The sequence below is a fragment of the Dinoponera quadriceps genome, unplaced genomic scaffold (assembly GCF_001313825.1).
Source record: "Dinoponera quadriceps isolate SergipeBrazil2010 unplaced genomic scaffold, ASM131382v1 scaffold1425, whole genome shotgun sequence".
NCBI lineage: Eukaryota > Metazoa > Arthropoda > Insecta > Hymenoptera > Formicidae > Dinoponera > Dinoponera quadriceps.
In genome coordinates this window covers 1,135,355-1,154,753 of record NW_014555679.1, presented here as the reverse complement: position 1 = coordinate 1,154,753, position 19,399 = coordinate 1,135,355, and the positions used below count along the sequence as shown (strand labels likewise).

Here is a 19,399-nt window from a genome sequence, read left to right as displayed (position 1 = left end):
AAGGGGGGGGGGGGGAGAGACGCCTCATCGGTCGCCGGGATGTCTTGTGTGTCCCCCATGCGAATCCACGAGCCTTGATCTCGCGGCTATAGGCTCATCCTCGTGCGTCACTCGCGTGACGCGAAATCGCACGTACGAAGGATTCGTGGACGCGATATCTCGGGGCCGTTCGAGTGCACGCGGTATACAGCGCGCTCTCCGCGCGGCGCATAAACCGCCGCTAATAGGATTACGATGGCGGCGATCTCTTCGGCTGTTTTAAAATGATAACTCGATCAGTCAAGTCGCACGCGCGTTTGACTTGGCACGTGGAAATCCGCGCGCGCGGCACGAGCACCTTGTCAGCGGAATTACGGCAATTGCACGCGGAGGGAAAATTGAGCCGAATTAACGTGACACGAGCCAAAGGCGCGTTTTGATTTCGAAGGAAACGGTACTTCCGATTCTTTCGTGGGGAAATTCAATCGTGAGAAACGAGAAATCGGGTTCTCCCTTCCAGTCGAGGAGACCGATGATTATTTCGCATCTTTCGACCAATCTCCCTTCTCCCCGTGTGCGAAGTACGTTCTTCGAATGCGCGTACATCTCTCGCTCTTTTTTCTTCGACCTTTTCTACGGCTCTGTCCTTCGGGGATTGAAATATTGTCGTACGATAATATCTTGCGTTAGATTCTCGCGCCGATCGGCCGATCTTTATCGACGGGGATATAAATTCATCGCTGAGGCACGCAACTTTCTACGTACGTACTCCTCGTAATAATGCAGCTCGAGCGCGCGGGGAAAAATCCGGCGTTATTATTCCGTTGACCAGGCGCGACGGAGTCATATCCCGGCTCGTAAAGTGGCATTCTGCTCAGCATCTGACCGCGGAAAAGACATCTTCATATTCAATCGGGAGTCGAAAACCCTCTCGCTTGGGATATCGGCCCGCAACCGCGCGCATGCGCCCAACACGCACGCACGCACACACCCGGCTCGTTAGGCGGCGCACGTGCGCATATTTAACGCGCGGTATCCGTCGTATTCCGAAGGCGATTAACCCCACCGATCGGCTCGTCGAGCGTTTACGACACCCCGAGCCCTGCTCCTTTCCGCCGTTGGCGGTGTCCACCTGCTGATAAACAATTTTTCCTCGCGCGAACCCGCGAATTTATAGCGACACTTGGAAATTTGAGAAATATACACTTGGACGAAGATCCGAAGAACGACGTCGAATTATGCGAAGCTCCGAATTCTCTCGGAAGAGATTCGAAATGTCGAAGCTGGTAGAATTAATTTCGGCGAGTGCAACGAGATGCAATTAAAAAATATCAGATTTAACTGATGTTTAACCCAGATAACGCGAAGACGTCATAGAACGTCGCAAAGATGTCTTTTAGACAGTAAGGCGTCTAAAATGCGTCTTTAAAACGTTTTTTAGACACACTTGTTGTTTGGATAGTTCTAGATCAATTCTGAGATTTGTACTTGTCTAGTTTAAAACAAAGTGAATGTAGAAAACACTATAAATAACAAGCAACAAATCTCATTAACTTACCAAAATGCAAATTCCAATCGTGTCGAATGACGTGATTTTGAAAACGGCAAGAAACGTGTGAGAAAAGCGTCAGCTAAAATAAGACGTTCGAATGTTTGAAACTCGAATATTCCGAGAGTTCGAGCTTCCAAAATTACATTATTCGAATACAATGTGTCGATGGTGCGGAAATTCGAAGTATTCGAATATAATAATTTTCAGCCCCGATAAATGGGCAGACACGCGCAATCGTCGTCGAGAGAAAAGCCGGGGCATTTTTTCCCAAGTTTGTATTTACCATGATAATAAATACGGGATGTAACGGGACTGATAATAAATCGCGACGCGCGTTAACGGGCGACGATAAACGTATTCGTCGTCGCTGCGTCGGACGCAGCGCGCGCCACGACAAGCGAGAGAAGAAAGCACCTGCCAAGTATCCGTGCGCAGTGACTAACGACGTGTAAGCCGTCGGGACCTTTGCGGCGCGACGTGTGTTTGGAAAACACACGCGGGGGGAGAGAGCGGAGAGAGCGTAATCGTCAAGCGTTCGTTCCGCCGTCCCGTCTCGATAAAGAAGGACGCGGTAAATCACGGTTCTCGGCCGCGCGCGTGAATTACGCGAGCCGACGCGGGCAACTCAGAGCAAAGCGTACTCGGAACCGGGCGCGTACCTCGAATCCGTGATCTTACCGCGAAAACAGCCTGACGAGGGAGGACGCGTCGATTTCTAGCGGGAGTTACTGGCAACGCGTTCTCGCCCCCGTAGGGAGGATATTCGAGGATTCGGTATAAAACCACCCACGTGCGGTTCACGTGTACCGCCGGCGCGCCGCTACTTCCCGATGTTCGTAGGAAAGCGCTGAGCAACACCTTTTCGGGGAAGTTGTGACGCAATCGCGACTTCGCGGGACAGACGCGGTCTATCTCGGAGTAGAGGAAAACGATACCGGCGCACAAATAATAGCAAAAAGGCAGTTCGGTGTAACGGGAATTGGTTTGTTCATCTCGGGCGAATTAGATTGCATTTTCCTTGCCTTTGGAGGGGAACGAGTGTATAATCTAGCGTTGAGGGGAAAGAGAACCAAGTCCCAGAACAGCGCTAGTTGAGCTAAAACGAACAGGCCTAATGAGAGGGAAGGAGGGAGAGCGTTATTTATTTAGCGCTCCGGGATATAATCCCCTCAAGCGCTCGGTAACACGAAGTGCAATTTCAATGATATTCCAATCAACTAAACGGCCGAAACTATGTACATACATGTATGATAAATATGTATCTGTCGTTCAAAATGCCTAAACATATTATATACAATACCATACATGGATCTGTATGGAACATATTATAAATAATCTCATTCGTATACTAAATACTAATATATGCTATATCACGCTATAAATTAATCCTAGCACTATAATATACTCCCGAGCTTGTACTGTGACAAACAATGCTAACTGTATTATATTACACGAGAAAAAATACGATCGAATCAACAGAATTCCCAACAGCGCGCGTAATTTGAGCAGATCCTCTTGACTAGTAGCGATATCATTGAAACTAATACTTTAATTATCGGAACAACACATAACATAGTGGTTTTAATGATATTTTCTATCGAATCAAGAAGATTTCGTTCAATTACGCTGCTGTCGGAAATTTTATCGATTCAACGGCATTTTTTCCGTGTACTGAAGTCGCCGAAGAGAAAATGGAGGGAAACACACGTTCGACGGCAATGTCCAAAAGTCAAGGCGGCGCCTCGACTTCCAATCGAGCACGTCCAGCCGCTCGTCGCGCGCTGCGCAAGAGAGAGAAAGAGAGAAAATCACAGTGGGAATCCTTCGGTCCCGTGAAGCGTGGCGCGTCTTCTCACGGCGATACGGCACTGGGGGCTCCGTTCCGAGCGGCAGCGTGCCGAGAGAGCGCGGGGGGTATTTAACGATGTACTAAAGCGCGGCGTGCTCAGTGAGCGCCAACGCAGCGGCGTTGGTAGGACGCGCGGAGATCGAGAGAGGGAGGGAGATAAAGAGAGACAAAGAAAGATCGAGAGAGAAGGGGGGGGAGAGTCACTCGCTCGCTCGCTCGCGCTCGTTGAGAGCCGTAAATTTAGCGCACTGATCTCATTCCGCGGTGAATCCGCCGACGAAAATAGCGGCCGCCACAACGCGCGCGCTGTTAGAAGGACCGCGTCGCGCAGCGTCGTGCCGCTGGTGGACGAGAGGCGCACGCGCCTCTCGGCGCGTTTACCCCTGGAATGCGCGACCGTGCGCGCCGGAGGGAATACAAGAGAGAGAGAGAGAGAGAGAGTTCACCGTTGCGCGAACCCACCCGCGGAACCGGCGGGTGTGCGAATATCATCCCGTGGGCGGGGATCCGCATAAAGGCCGATGACTCTTTGTTTTGGGAGAGCCGCGCGCGCTCTCTCGTGGCCCGACGCGGAGCGGCGCGACGCCCGCTTTTCTGTCACTGACCTTCCGCGAGAGCCGCGCGCGCGGCACGCGATAGGATACACGGCGGCTTCTACCTGCTCTCCTCTCGCCTACCTGCCTGCAGCCGCGTGCGCCTCGCTCTTTCTCCCTTTCTCCTCGTCTTCCCTCGTCTCTCTCTCTCTTTCTTTGCCTCTTTCTCTTCTACTTCGCTCGACACTATCGTAGTGATGTCCCGTTACCCACGACATGGGGGATTAGCGTGTCTTGAGCCCTTCTCGAGCGCCGGCACGCCGCGATTCCTGCGCGACGTAACTAAGATATACGGTGTAACGCGCAGGTAAACGCCGCCGTGTTCTCTTCATGCGGCTCGGTTATGTTGTACGGCTTATCTCATTGGTTACAAAGCGTCTGAAGATAAACTTGAGACGATTGTAAATACAAGATCTGACTATGAATACCAGCCTATGAGTAATATATATACTGTTCAACTATTTCAACGATGCATCAATTCCACTCGTGGTAGCTAAGTCACAGAAAGCCGAGCGTATTCGAATAATACCGAACGGAGATAGCCGAACTATAAGTATGCCTCTCTCGCCCCGAAACTGTCATCCCCGCCGAGCTAATGTTTTGTCTATATTTTTTATGTCTATGATCACCCACACACACATATCGTTGACAAAAACTTCGTCGAAGAGTCTGATTTGCCCGAGGGTATTCGGAGAGAGTAGTCGACGATTTCTTCGCGCTATGCAGCGCTAATTGGATTTTTATCGGTGTTCAATTGACACTCGCAAATCTTATCGGCTGTTCGGCGCGTTTCTATTAGACTCGCTCAAACGTGGCGGTTAGTGTATTATCTTATCTGATGCTAAAAATAGCTACGGGACAGCGTGAAATTAACGATTTTCCTTCGCTTCGCGGAAAGATAAAGAGACGGTAAACGCGTGCCGTCAATGTGCTCCTCGCAATGTGCTTCCAAGCGCTCTCATCAAATCACGAGCGAACACGACGGCTCGTACTCCGCGCGCGGGTGTAGTGTTTTTAGAATGTGCACTGAGAAAAGTAAATTGAAATTTTGCGGAGTAAATGTTTCTTGTAACGTTTCCTTTCATATTTTTTGGTTAGAAAAAAATTGGACTGCGACGACGGAATATATATTTTTGCGAAATATATCCAAGTTCTCTCGTTAATCGGTCTATTTGCTAGGAATACAATATTATTTCGCAGTTTATTTCTGTGAAATATGTCTTATATTTCACAACAAAATTTTCAAGATTTTTTCTCAGCATAGAGTCTAAACAACACGTAGACATCTTTTTATTAATTCACGTTCTCAGAGTGGCGATACGAATCGAAGTACAGCGGGAAAATACATTCAAAGAGTGACAAAGATAAAATATCGATAAAAGCAAGGTTAATTTATCAAATCAAAATATCTTGTCATTCGTTACCCTCTCTTTACGTTTTCTATAATCATGAAAAACTATCTAACAATTCTACGACACGTCTTTCCGTTATTATTCACTTATTCATCTATATCTATTATCTATACACGCCATTTTGAGGAGGTTTTAGTTCGGACGTCTCCAGACTCTGTTTTCTACNGGGGGGGGGGGGGGGAAGAAGTGAACTGCGAAACACTCGTTGGAGGAAAATCCAGACACGCGACGGATGAGAGAATGGAGCGCTTGGAGGCAATAATTGCAGGCGGGGCGGCGGCAGTCGTCGGGTCGCGCGCGCGCGCGGCAAGCCAAGCGAGCGTAAAGGCACTCTCGCGCCGTGGCACGGTTCCAAAGGAGGTCTCGTGGCCGCCCGAAGTATATTCAAAGTGCGCTATTCGGCTTTACGATCCGCTTCGGCTTATGCCGTATCGGTGGGAAAACGCGCCTAGATCGAAGGCGTAAGTAAGTAAGCGCGCCGGAACAATTACGCCGGCGAGCGATTACGTCACGTCGTGGCGCACGCGATGATGACATGCGCCTTCTCGTGGAAATTCGACGTCCGTTTAGCGTCATCGCCGATGACGCGTTATCGTCGTCGTCGTCTGCTACGTTTCCTCACTTCGAAGCGTTACGTGCGTGTCGCTCGTCGGCCGGACAGCCTCCAGTCGATCTCGAGCCTCCTCTCGTGCGGCTGAATAGAGAAAAATCGCGCTCCCGCGAACGCGGAGAGTTTTGGCTGGGAAGGAGAGCTTCGGTTGTCGCCAAGGTTGGACTTCGAGGGAGTTCGAGGGAGTTTCGTGGACAGGTAAATCGAATCTCAAAGGGACGGAAATCGATCGTCGGCTTAATTGGCGACGGTAGACGCGTGCACGGTCGCAGGTTGCGCCGACGCGCCGTCGGAATTTTGCAGAGGGGAAAAACATTAACTCGATATAATTGGCTGCGAGATAAGAGCTGATAGAAAGTCCGTGTAACAACAACGCGTCTGGCGAATACTACGTAAGAGCCGCGACGACGTAAGCCAGCCAGGAATTATTTGTATCGCGAAATCGTGTGCAATTGTCGTATGCTCTAAACGAGGTCAACGAAGGACGCGCGTTCAGGCGTGCGCGACTATAATTTAATGAATGCATGATTTAATTAGCCGTAATGCGCGCGGCTACGCTCGCGCTTTTGTCACGATATGTTCAACAATCTCGATGGAGAGATAATAACAGGCAGGCAAGGGGGGACGGGGGGATTTCTATAATATGGGGATATAATATTTTTAACGGCACGGTTAGGAGCGCTCGAGGAGGCGCGAACAGCCGGTCGATCGGCCAGTCTCGCGACTTATCACAATACACTGCCGACGCGATGAAGGAAGTAACCAGCAGAGCAAGCGCGCGCGGTAATAGAATTACGGCGATTCCGGCGTTAAGGAGGAAAAATATATGACACGAGGGTTCGGAATAACGATCTCGGGCATGAACGAACTTCTAACTGGCCGGGAGTTTATATCCCACTTATTAGCTTACCTACATAAAACTTTAACTTTTCGCGAGTAACCGACTGGAAGGAGGCGAAATTACCGACTCGAATTACGTCACGCGTTTGCGTTACACGGGGGAAAAAAAGGAGGCTACATACTAATCGATGAAAGGAGAAAAACGTAAGAGAAAATCCGCGGAGCAAGCTTCTCGGAGTCCGTCTTCGATATACGCTCGCGGAAATAAAATCCCGCGTAGGAATTTTCCGAGATTTTTCAATAGGGAGCATGGATTCCGATTATAGAGATATACCCAAAGTTGTCTGAAAATAAGATATCCCGCTATGGCATTAATTCGGAATGCCATTCTTCTTGTCCCACACATGGAACGAAGCCTCTTTTTCGCTGATTGTCCGTGCGCTGTTACTTGTTTCATATCGCGTGCGCCTGTAATCACTAGAGTCGAGTAACAGTTCGATCGAATATCGGATTAGGAAGTTAATAAATTGAGTTATATTTTTAATGTTAATATGCTTAATATGCTTAATAGCACGCGCGTAGCGTGTGTGCACTCGTAAAGCGTAAATATCTATAGCGTTTCATATATTTTGTTCAATTGTAACGTAAAATGGAAACCAGAGAAAATGTTCAGGAAAATGTTGGGGGTGATCAAATACGCAGTAAAGAATTTTACATTAAATTCAATACATTTCACATGTTCATCATTTTCTACGCGGAATGTATCGAAATTTTCACGCGGGCGTTCTTACGAAAATGAGCAAAACGGTTGTTCCAATTTTACACGCCGATTTCGACGTACATATTAATATTATTGAAAGCGAGCCGAGAGCTTCTCAGAAGCTGAGATAAGGACTGATAACGCAATTATTAATATCGAGTATGAGAGCGATATCGCGATAACGTGGTCGCATTCTCGAATGTCGCAACGCCCGCGATTGTTCTCGTCGCGCTCGGCTCGTAAAAATTGTCAACACGACGTCTCACAATTTTCAGAGGCGCAGAAGACAAGAACGGGGGTCATAGGTCGCGCGTGGACGATTATCGGGATCAGCGACGTCGGCGAATGCTTGTCATTTAGGGGATTCCGGACTCCGTCGGCTCCGAAATTCAGAAGCGCGATAACCGTCGTGGTTCGTTGCGACGCTTGTCGCGAAAGTGCGTCGCGAGCGAGACGCGTCGGGCGCGCGACGAACAAAGGTGAGCCCCGCGAGCCGCACTCGACCCGCGAATTCTGACAGATCGAAAGCCGCGTTTTGTATCGGAGACCGCGGGGATCGGTCGCTACCGAGTCGTTTTCCGATACTTTATAGCTCGTGTTGCGAGCGAAACTGGCCGTAACGCGGAATAATGTGTGTGTTCCGATCCCCTCCCTCCTCCCCTCTCTTGCTCTGTGTGAGCCACACGAGATATTTCACTAAAGAGTTAAGCCGGGACAGCCTCGTGGATGAATACATACGTGACGTAACTTTAATTAATTAATTAATATCAGAACCTTGTTAAATTAACCGTCGCAACAAGCTTTCGCGTTATTTCCGCGTTCGGCACGAAATTAAACGTCAATTTTATCGGTCCGTGCGTTAATTCAAATGACCGCACGACGATAATGCAGCGCGATCGACTTTTATCAGGCTGTCGCTTACCTCATCGGGATTAAATACACTCAAGTTCGAACGAACACCTGAGATATATACATTAAGCGTCACTTTTGGAGAATTAAAGCTTTTCGTACACGCGCACGGTCCGGAAGCTCGGGGACGATGGAGAAAAACCCGCATATAAATTCGGGAAGACCTATCGGTGGTTTCGCAACGCGAAAGAGGGGTTAAGGNAATCGATATTCGCACGACCCCCGAACCCCCACACAGCTCCCCCCCCCCCGCACCCACATATAGACAGCGCGAGCCGAGTGCATTATCATATGAGGAAGGCACGGTATTTCGAAATATATTACCGCCGTTCGTAATTTATCAAGCCATTTTCGACGTACTTTGTATGTTTCGGTATTACAAAACTCTGCTTAATCACGCGATATCGCGTTTAAAACGCGGACAGATTCCGGTCGCCGATCGTAAAAGGGTTACGCTCTCTCTCTCTCTCTTTCGCGCCCACTCGTTCTCGCAAGCTCGCTCTGGGTCTTTGTTTTGCGACTTTCGTGCGTAACATTAATCCGTTTTAATGTTTAACTCCGCTGACTTTTAACTCCCTCCCTCCGCCCCCCCCCCTCTCTCTCTCTCTCGCCACCGACGCAATGGCAAGCGACAAGAGTCCGTGACACGTCGGCGAAATTGAATCTTTTTTTTCCGAAAGCGCGTAATACATTTTTCCGTATACGTGTAGTAGAATGATTAGAGGAACGCGTCTCGCGACGTCCCTCGGCGTTTCGCTCGATACCGCGCGCGTACACTCGATATACGATCCTCGATGCTCTCCGGTGTCTTCTCCCGGCCACGTCGTTATCCTGGGCGCGTCGCGCGAGACTTATCTTACGGACGCTTAGAAACGCGCGAAAGAATATCGCTCGCGCGCGTTATCAGCATCACGGCCAATTACGCCGGTAATTGGCCGTAATGCCGTAATTGGCGATCATTAATCCGAAGATCTGTCGAGATTCACTGACAATGCTGACAACAATAACGGGGAGATACGCGTATCCCCCCGTGTAATTTGCCGCGATCGATTGGGACAGCCGATAGGCGAGCGAAAAAGCGACCGAACCTCACCTTCCCCTCTTGCTCCCCACACACTCTCCCCCTCCCCCTCGAACCCCACCCGATCGCCTCGGACACACGCGCGGATTGAAACGCACGTCGACGCGGGATAATACGCGAATCGAGCGTGCCGCCGCGTCCGGACGACGACGAGCGACCGGACCGCTCGCGCGCGCCCGTGACTATCGATGGGTCTGATTGCGATGGACGAGATAGCCTGGCCCCGATATTCGACTATATGAACACCGCCGCAGCGGTGTGTACGGGTGCGGAATGACTATCGCGGGGATATTCGTAGGGATGCGATGACACGCGCCGCCAGTCGATGGAATCGAATGAAACGCTCTTGGTTACGCTATTGCTAGCTGGGACAAAGAGAGCCCCCGTTTAACACCTCGTTGAAAAAAAATAGAGAAACGGGTCCCGCTCTCGTTAATCCGCCCGATTCTCCCGTCTCGCGATAATCGCCGGTAGGTTATCGGAGACGGAGGGCCGTCACTTCGCAGGGTTGCTTCTCGTTTTTCGGCCTAAGGTCGAGAATGAAGCGAAAGGAAGTTCGGAGAAGTTTCCAGTGAACCGGGAGGAAGCTGATTATGGCTCCACCGGAACCGTTCAGACCAACCTGGGAGATTTGCTTTCTGGACGTTCGCTCGCTGCTTCGCGTTCGTCAATTGATGATCCCCGCAAGCTTTCCCGCACGCTACCTCGACGTGTAATTGTTCGCTTCGAGAACGCTTTCCCGTGTCGAATGTTAGTTCTAGCACCGTAAGGATATATTATGTAATGACGAATCACAAGGATATACATCGTCATAGCCATTGGACTCACTGCTTGCCGTCCAATTATCGAGGTTAAGCAGGGTCGAACGTGGTACGGAGCTGGGTGATCCCGGATGCTGGCAATTTTTTTCCTACGTGTGTGCATACTGACCGCTCGCGGAAAGCTTCCCGAACACTTGCGTCTGCTTCTTACGAACGCTCCAAGTGAGCCATAATCAACTTCCAGCAAGTTACACGGTCACTTATTAGGCTTAGAATACTTTTCCACGCAGTTTACTGGATGCATGCTTACGGAACGCTCGTCGAAAACTTCATTTTAGAATTGAGGAGGGGGAGGGCGAGGAACGGTTTCGGCATGCGTTAATGCAAATATACGAAGGCGGTCTATTAAAATGTTTCTCTCCCTCCCTCTCTCTTTCGTATAGCGGGAGTAATGCTTCTGGTATGCATAATTATCTGTCTGTGTATTTAAATGAGAGGAAGCCACGTGCAGTGAAAAACCACTCTTGGCATTTTTCGGACAAAGAGAGGGGGAGAAAGAGAGAAGAAGGCTACTCTTCGAAGATTAAGCGATTCCGTTCGAGCGCGTTTGAATACGATCTCTCGTCGAGGCGTCGGAAAGTTGAATGTAGTTTTTAGAGCGTGCCACATGTGGAACACCGTGCATACTAAGGGTCAGGCTAAGAATAGTGCACCGGTGAAGTTCGTCGGACGAAGTAAAATTCCAACAACATCGATAAGTGCCGGCCGCCGGGGCTAACCGAGGGCTTTGTGTGTTTCGCGATCTGCATTATCTATAGCTAGCTCGACTGTGACCCAGAATGAGACAGGGCGACTCGTGCTAACCAGAGTTAGTTAACTCTGTAAAAGTTAAAACAGGTCGATAAGAAACTACTCATGGGATTCCGCAACCTCTTTAACCCGCCAAGTCCCGGGCAGAATTACAACTCGGGTGCTTAGACGGAAGTACGCGTTTCGTATCCGGCCAATTTTCAGTCTCTCCCGTACGTTACCGGCTAATTTCTCTCGCCGGGGCAAACAACCCTCGAAATCGGTAAATTGCTTCTTTACAAAAAGGACAGAAATAAAAGCCGGAGCGAGAGAAAGAGAGAGAGAGAGAGAGAACGTCGCTAGCATGTGCCGACGTGCGTGACGGTGGGTGGTCGAGGCGTAAAACGCGATATTATGCTTTCGATCTTAACGACCCTCGACAAACTTATAAAATTAAATATGTCCACGCGCGTGCACACACAGACACATAGGTGGGCGCGGGTGCACAAAAATTGTATAAACGCAAATTATACGCGGACCGTCTTGCGATCAAGGACCCCGTACTTGCCCGTAGAGAGACTTCGAACTCTCCTCGGTATCTGGAATTTTTATACTGTCATAAATTCCGATCCTCTCTTCCGCTTTAGCTCTCGAGATACCGCCGTGTGTACCCCGCATGTTTTGTAAAGCCGTCGCCGCCGCGCTTACAAGAATCTCGAACGCCTCTCGTACCTGCCTGCTGCTGCTGTTTCGTCGCAGGACCGCAAGTGTGTGTATGTACGTCTATGTGTGCATGCGTACCCACCCTTCCTGCCTTGTCCTCCCCCCGAAAACTCGCGGCTCTCGTGATCCCTTCATTTTTCCTGCTCGTCTTTTCGTTACGGAGAGAAACACGAGCATGGCAACAAGGAGGCCAGCGACGCGTGTCTCTCTATCTCTGTCTCTCCCGACCAGCTGGTGGAACGCGTGACGTCACGAGCCTACCTACCTACACGGTCGTATCCACAGGCGCGCGTCTCACCCTTCGCCGCTGATATACACACACTCCCTCTCTCTCTCTCTTTCGACCGCCACCTCCGCCGAACGCTCGCGCGACTCGACACACGTACGACGCACGCACACCTACCTGCGCCGAGCGTGGCACGAGACCGAGCGATGGAAGTGATTACCTTTGTGCGAGCTATAGCTAACGCGCCACGCTCTGGTGCCGGTGGAATTTCAGATATAATCATTAACGCCGGTCGCTACAGATGTTTCAGAAGGTAATCCCCGCGCGTCGGACTGTGTGCGCGCGTGTGTGTAAGTGTGCCGCGTCGTGTGTCGTTGCGGCAGTTGGCATGCAATAATCATAACAATGTGACATAAGAGTGGCGCAGGGGGCGGCGGGTGGTACGCCGGTGGTGAGAAGGAGGAAGTAATCGAGCGGGTGAATTATGCAGCGGAGGGTAGGCAGGCCGAGAGCGAAGATAGTGATCATTAATTTACGATCGCGTCGCGGATCGTCCATCGGTTGCCTGCGACTCCCTGTGTCCGAGTTACGAGAGAGGAAGAGCGGGGAGCTCTCTCGCGCGTAAGCTCGTCGAAACAGGCGAATCGGGCTGAAAAGAGACACACCGGCGAGAGAGAGCCCGTTCGTGTTATCACCGTCGGCTTTCTCATTCCACGCGCGACCTCTCGGCGTATTTAAATATAAAAAGGATCATAGAGCCGGGGCATGACTCAAATACCAACCGCGCGCGCTAATGCCGAGGATTCTCGCGGCACTCGCGGAGCGTCGCGAGCGAAAAACTTCGCCTCGGAGCGATATTCCGACGAGACGCCGCGCGCGCGCTCAACCTTCGTCGGCGACCTCGCGTCAGCGTATTAATTCGCTCGGAAGAAGCGAAGAGAGAGAGATACGTCCGCGATGTCAGCGTGCAAGGTTGCTTCGGTGTCGCGCAGGCACGCGCGATACCATAAGATGACACGCTCGCGCCCCCTCCGCGCGTAGCGAGGCTACGGAAATATTTACGATAGCGACGACTCGCTCTCGGCGATCGCGAGCAGTATTGGCTCTCTTCGGTGTGTCCTCATCGGCTACGCGCGGCACGTACGAGCGCGCTGGCGCGCAGCAGAAGCCGGGGAAGGTGGTGGTGGTAGGAACGAACGGCGGGGTAGCCGATTCATCCCCCACGCCTCGTCGCCTCCCGATCCACCACCCGTTTCGAGTGCTCGAGTCGGCGGCGAAGACGCGCGCCGCGTCGGGTGGGGATAACATCTGCTCTTAGCGTGATTGCCGTGTATTGATGTGGCTTTATGGCGCGCGGCGGGCTGCGGGCAACAAAGTAAACGTATAATCCTTAACGCGCGCGCGTGGCGGCCGCTGCGCGAATTTCGAGGCCGTGTCTCGCGACGTCGCCGTAGCGGCGTTGCGAGCGAACGAACGAACGCGCACTCGCGCGCTTGCGGAAGGTCGCGGGCGAGCTGTTCCGGATAGTTCCGGAGGTATTCGATTGGTCAAGAATCCGCGAATATGCTCGTCTGTTGTCATTTCGGGCGCTCTCACGTGCGCCGCAGACACGCGCTTATCGCGGCAGCGACAAAAAATCATTGCGCTGCCCTTGGAACTTGATTATTAACGAGAGATCCTTCTCTCTGTTATATGATATAAATTATATAATTATTTGGGTATGTGTGCGCGCGCAGGATGTTGCGTAACTGCACAAAAAGCCGTAGGTAGCGTACACGTTGCGAGGGGAAAATATTTTATGAACATTTCGGAGCCGAGCACTCCATTCCACTAATTTCCCCTTTAAAAGGAACGCATCCCATTAGTTTGCCCAGAAGATAGCGCAATATATCATTCGCAATTAATCAATTAAGAGCTTAAAAGCACCAGCGATTCTCCACCTATTGCGTTCTCTCCGTCTTTTCCTTTCCTTTTCTCTCTCTCTCTCTCTCTGCGAGCACTGAAATAAATATGGATGACTCCGCATTTTTACTGCATATTCATGCATTACGAATCCGCTATGTTTCAGGCGCGTCATTCAAACATTGAACCGCGATATTCCTTCAATTCGATTTACGATCGTGTTGACAATTACAATAGAAACGTCTATTAGCGCGGAAAAACCGTGCAGCCGGTGAAATGAAAATTAATTTCCAGATCTGAAATCCACATCTGTCAAAGCGGAGATCCATCTAAATCACGTTTTAGAAAATGGAAATTTCGCGCCTACCGGTTTATTGTGTTTCCCAATTCCGCATACAACAAATTCTCAATTGAAAAAAAGAAATATATATATATATATATATATTTTAATATACAGTGTTATTTATAAAATGATAAAGAGCTATTTCGTTTAAAGTGCCTAATCTACAAGTATATGACAATTATTGTTCTTAGCGACAGATATCAGTATCTGTTTATTGAACCTTGACACTGTCGCAAGATAAAATAGCCATATACTTGTAGATTAGGTGATTCTGAATAAAAAAAAGTCCTGTATCGTTTTGCAAATAACGTGAACATTTTCAATGATCACCCACCCATACATATTTAAACATGGAACGACTTGAGAAATAAGCGTGCCGGTCACAGGAATGTGGGATTATCAATCCGAGTCCGGGACAATCCTTCACTTTATCTCACGCGGCCCTCCGGGGACACCGGGTTTCGCGAGACCGCGACTTGATCGGTGATGCATGCGGCGGCGATTATTCGCGCGACCGCCTTCGCTCACCGTGGCGCGTCGAGTTGCGACGCGAATAATGCGGGGGTGTGTTGTTGCCTCGCGAAATCGGCGATTCGGAGAAAGCGAGCGTACGACGACGACGATGACAACGTCTCCGTCGGCGACGACGACGTTCCTTTCACGCCCGTGTCCTAATGTCGCTAAACCTAGATCGCGCGACATAGTGCGCGACGCACATTCCACGTCGCGGTGCGGACTCGTCGCGAGCGAATTTACGCGGCAGTTCCGCCTTCGTTAATTTCACGAGCCGCTCCACGATTATTTTCGAAACGGCCGCGCATAATCGCGACGAGGAGCGACGAAGAGCGACGAAGAGCGACGACGACAACGACGCGACGCTTCTCTCTCAGCGCTATTTTCGTTTTCGCACGTCCTCAGGCGACTGATAAGACACGCGAGATATTTATCCCGCTGTATCGGCGCGCCACATTTGTTTTCAGCTGGAGAGTTACGACTACTCTCGAGGCGAAGAGAACGCGCGCGCGCGATATCGCGCAGACAAATAATTTCTCGATGGTGCGCCGCGTATTGCGACTCGGCAACGGTACTTACACGCGGAATGTTATGCAAATCGCCGTCGTTGATTCGTATTCATATTATTGACGTGCGGCTCGCCTCGCTCGCGATCGGGTTCGCAAGACGCGCGTCGCGTTTTCCTCCAGCTGAAACGAAGTTCCATTTTTTCTCCTTCCCCAGTTACCGACGCTGTTCGGCTTACGGGACGGGGGAAGGGGGTAGTTATTACAAAGTATTGCAACGTGAAAGAGTCTATTGCGGTCTATGCAAATTGAAACACTTCATCATCGACCGTACCATCGCGGCCCCGCGGAACTTTTGTAATCGCTCTTATCGTCGAGTCAATTTCGAGCGCTACGCGCGGAGACCAAAGTGGCAATATCACGCCGCGCTTTTTGGTGCTTTTTGACGATGACTCGCGCTTTCCCCTCTCAGGGCTTCGAGCACCGCTCGAGGTAGCGGCGTCTCGCGGCAAATTGTCCGAAAATGATGGATGTCGAGGGAATCTTGAGCGGAGCGAGCGGAGAGCGGAGAGCCAGAGAGAGAGAGAGAGAGAGGGAAGTTACGTTCTCTTTTCGATATAGTTAGCGCAATGCCCGGTGAGAAAATAGAAGATAGAGAGAGAGAGAGAGAGAGAGAGGAAGCTCGCATTAGCTCGAAATAATAATACCGCGTGGATAAAAAAGCCTCCTCCTCTCGCGCGAGCGACGTAACGCGGAGCGGCAACGCTCCGAATCGATATCCCCCGCCGCTCTTCCACGCCGGCTTTCGGGCCGAGATTGTATCTAGCGAGTTACGTTTTCGCGTAGATTTCCTCCGTTCCGGGGGCGAAAGGAACGACCGACACCTCGCCTCGACACCCACGCGATCCCATCCGGACAGGACGAGACTCGGAGCGGCTCCTCCGACGCTAAACTCCCGCGCTGCGTTCGTTCTAAATACGCCGGCGATCTTTTTTCTCCCTCTCTCTCTCTCTCTCTCTCTTCGCAGCGTCGACGTCTTCGCTCATTGCGACTGCGAGAGAAAGTCGTCCGAATGGTCACGGCCTATTTAGCCGCGCGGCTCCGCACAACCTCGACGAGAACGTGCGCGCGCTCTCTAAATCGAGGGAATCCTCCGGCGTTATTTGGCCGCGCGCGCGTTTCGTTTCGACGTCGCCGAGGAACGCTCTCGGGACCGAATGATGAATTAATGAATCGTAGAGACGCGAAGTGTGTGGGAAAAGAGAAACGACGATGAGGACGACGACGGCTACCGTAGTTTTTCGCGAGCGGACTCGTTTCCATGTGGGACGCGGTACCGTTTCGCGAGCGCGACCGTATGACTTTTCCGTTCTTTTCCCGGCTACTTACTCTTCACGCTTCCGTGCGTCGTTCGCTCGCGAGACGGAACGAGACGAGATACGCCACATTCGTTTCCGTGGGAGCCTCGCTGGCCGCGAGGGTACGGCTAAATCCGAGGTTCTTATCGCGGCGGCCGATACATCGATTGCTCGTGTTCCCACGATGAAATGAAAGGAGAGCCTCTCTCTCGTGGCGCTGAAGAGAGTTACCCGCGGGGTGAACGTCGCCTGTCTCGTCGTCGGTGACAACGACGACGTGCGGTTTTATTCACCCCGGAAGAGTTGGCTCTTATTTACGCGTCGCCTCGTAAACATCGTCACCCCGTAAGAAATTGCGGCGACTGCAAAAGCGTTGCGTCAATGTGGTGGTACGCGGGTACCGGTTGTCGTAGTCGCTGTCGTCGTCGTTGTACGCTTTGGAAAGATCCGTTTCTTTTATCGTTCGGCCACGAGTGAAAGTCCTCGCGTGTAATTAACGGGTCCGCTGGAATCCTCGGCTGAAGTCGTCTACGATCAGAGCCCGGCTAGATCGTCGCTCGGCTCCGGCAGCGCGCTCGACGGGCGAACTCGATTTCCTGTTTTCGGGGCTTCGGAAGAATTCAACTCGAAACGTCTCGCCGCGTTTCTGCCGGAACTGCGGCAACTTCAAACGGCAAATATATTCCAGCGGACGATGCTAATGATAATGCGGCGCACGAAAAAAAGGAATTAACTGTCACGTATGATGCACAACTGAAATTTAGCTGCCGGATTTAGTTTTCAGCTGCGGGATCGAAAAACTGGGCACGGGGTCGAGGAGAATCGGCTAAATTAAATAAATGTCAGTTGTATTTTATGGACGATTAATTTTTATCTTAGGAGATTGTTTTTAGATGCGGGAGCTGCTTCTTTTTTCCCCGTGCGGTAATTTGAATCCCCGTGTAAAAAAGGTAATCCCGTACGAATGTCTTGTCGAGACGAGATTGCGAGATGGGTTCGGCCGAAATGTCGTCGCCGTTGAAATGTATATACAGCTGCAGCCTTATGCGAGATTAGTGTAACATTCGCGATTTGATAAATAGGATGCACGGATGTAAATGCGGAGGAGGTCCTTGAGCCATACACCGCGGCGCGCCCTTTAATTAAGCCATCGATTTAACCCCGGGTGCGTTCAAACGAGTAGATTCGCGACGCAAACGGATGCGTCTGTCCGACGTCACGGTCAATCTTCCCCCGCTTGCATGCGCCTGCATTTAATAACGCATCCACACTCACGAAGCACAAGTAATTTTCGCGGTTTATACGCGATAAATCCCCCCGCGAATATGTACGTAAAACGTATATTATTCCGTCCGATCGGATTATGGTAAAAGTGAAAATTAGTGAAACCGGTCGTATTATAATTGCGCATCGGCGAAGAACACGATGAGACCGGCGGGGGTTCTTCCAGCAGGTAGATACAGATAGTGTATCATCGGCGTATAACGAGAAAATCGATAACGTAGAAATTGCGGCGTCTAGAGAAAAGGAAAAGAAAATGAGGGGAAAGAAATGAAAACATCGGCATTTGCAAAAAATACAGAACTCGCGCGATAGACAAGAACAAGTTGTTGCACACTCGACCGTGTGTGCTGTGTGAAATGAATTTCTTATGAACTATTTTCTCCGCGCGTTACTCCGCCTCCGAAAACAAAGTAATCGATACGCACATTTACCCCGAAGGGATAACCGGTCGCATCGATCTTTACGACGGAGGATAAAGTTTTATGAAGAACCGCCGCGGGCCTCCGTTCGGAACGCACGTCGTCGACCGTCGGTCGTCGCTTTTACGACGCATTTGAAACGCGATATTGAAGCCAGCGGTTAATAAACCGACGAGCGTCGTCAGTGCGCCTCGTGCGAGAGTATACGCCCTCATTATACCGGGATGTCCTGAAATTATCATCGCTGAATTCGCATGTATTCTCTTACGTGGGACCGAGGGGTGGTGGTGAGTGTGCCGAGATGATAATTCTTCGCTAGACGCAAAAATTTGTGTTCATACACGCCCGGTCGTATCAATTTGGTAATATGGAGATTACGCGATAGAGCAGTATTCAAGTTTTAAACGAACCAAGGCACAAAATAATTTCAGTGTGTTTACATATTTAAAATGTTTCCCCCAGCGATATATAAAGCCAGCCATTTTGCGTGAAAAAGATACAATATTTTGGACATGAGTTTTGAAAGATAAATCCCGACTCGAGATAATCTCTCCAAATCACGAACACTTTGCGAATATGTTTTAGATGCTTGGTTTCAAGACAGTAGCTAGAATAAATTGGGTTCATCTTGCGGTTAATACGAACAACACGGCATTTCGCGATATCGAGTGGTAAACAACTTCCCGGCTGCACCGGCCATCATCGAGTCCTTTGGTAATTCTCGGGAGACGCATTTTCCTATTGTACGCGAGACGCGTTGCGAAACTCATCGAAAACAAGTGTCGCAACCTACTTCTGTGACTGATCATACGATCTTTTTATCGCGCCCGTCAACGCAACGCCATCTTACTCCCCGCCTATCTTTTTTTCCTCCATCTCCATAGGAATAGGTTTCTCCTGTTTTAAATATTTCACTTCGATTTCCATACAGAGGAGAAAACACAAAGAGTAACCGATGATGACCCGCGCTTCGAGTATTTTCCCTTCCCC

General features: G+C 50.4%; 1 protein-coding gene across 1 annotated transcript in view; it reads left to right on the top strand.

Annotated features, from left to right (window-relative positions):
- The first annotated feature begins 5,625 nt into the window (after positions 1-5,625).
- Positions 5,626-19,399, top strand: part of LOC106745122 — a 26,657-nt gene continuing 12,883 nt past the window's right edge. Inside the window, exons 1-2 of the mRNA XM_014620406.1 lie at positions 5,626-5,640; positions 6,088-6,193. Of these exons, the coding sequence (XP_014475892.1) occupies positions 5,626-5,640; positions 6,088-6,193 (121 nt within the window). The remainder of the gene's footprint in view (positions 5,641-6,087; positions 6,194-19,399) is intronic.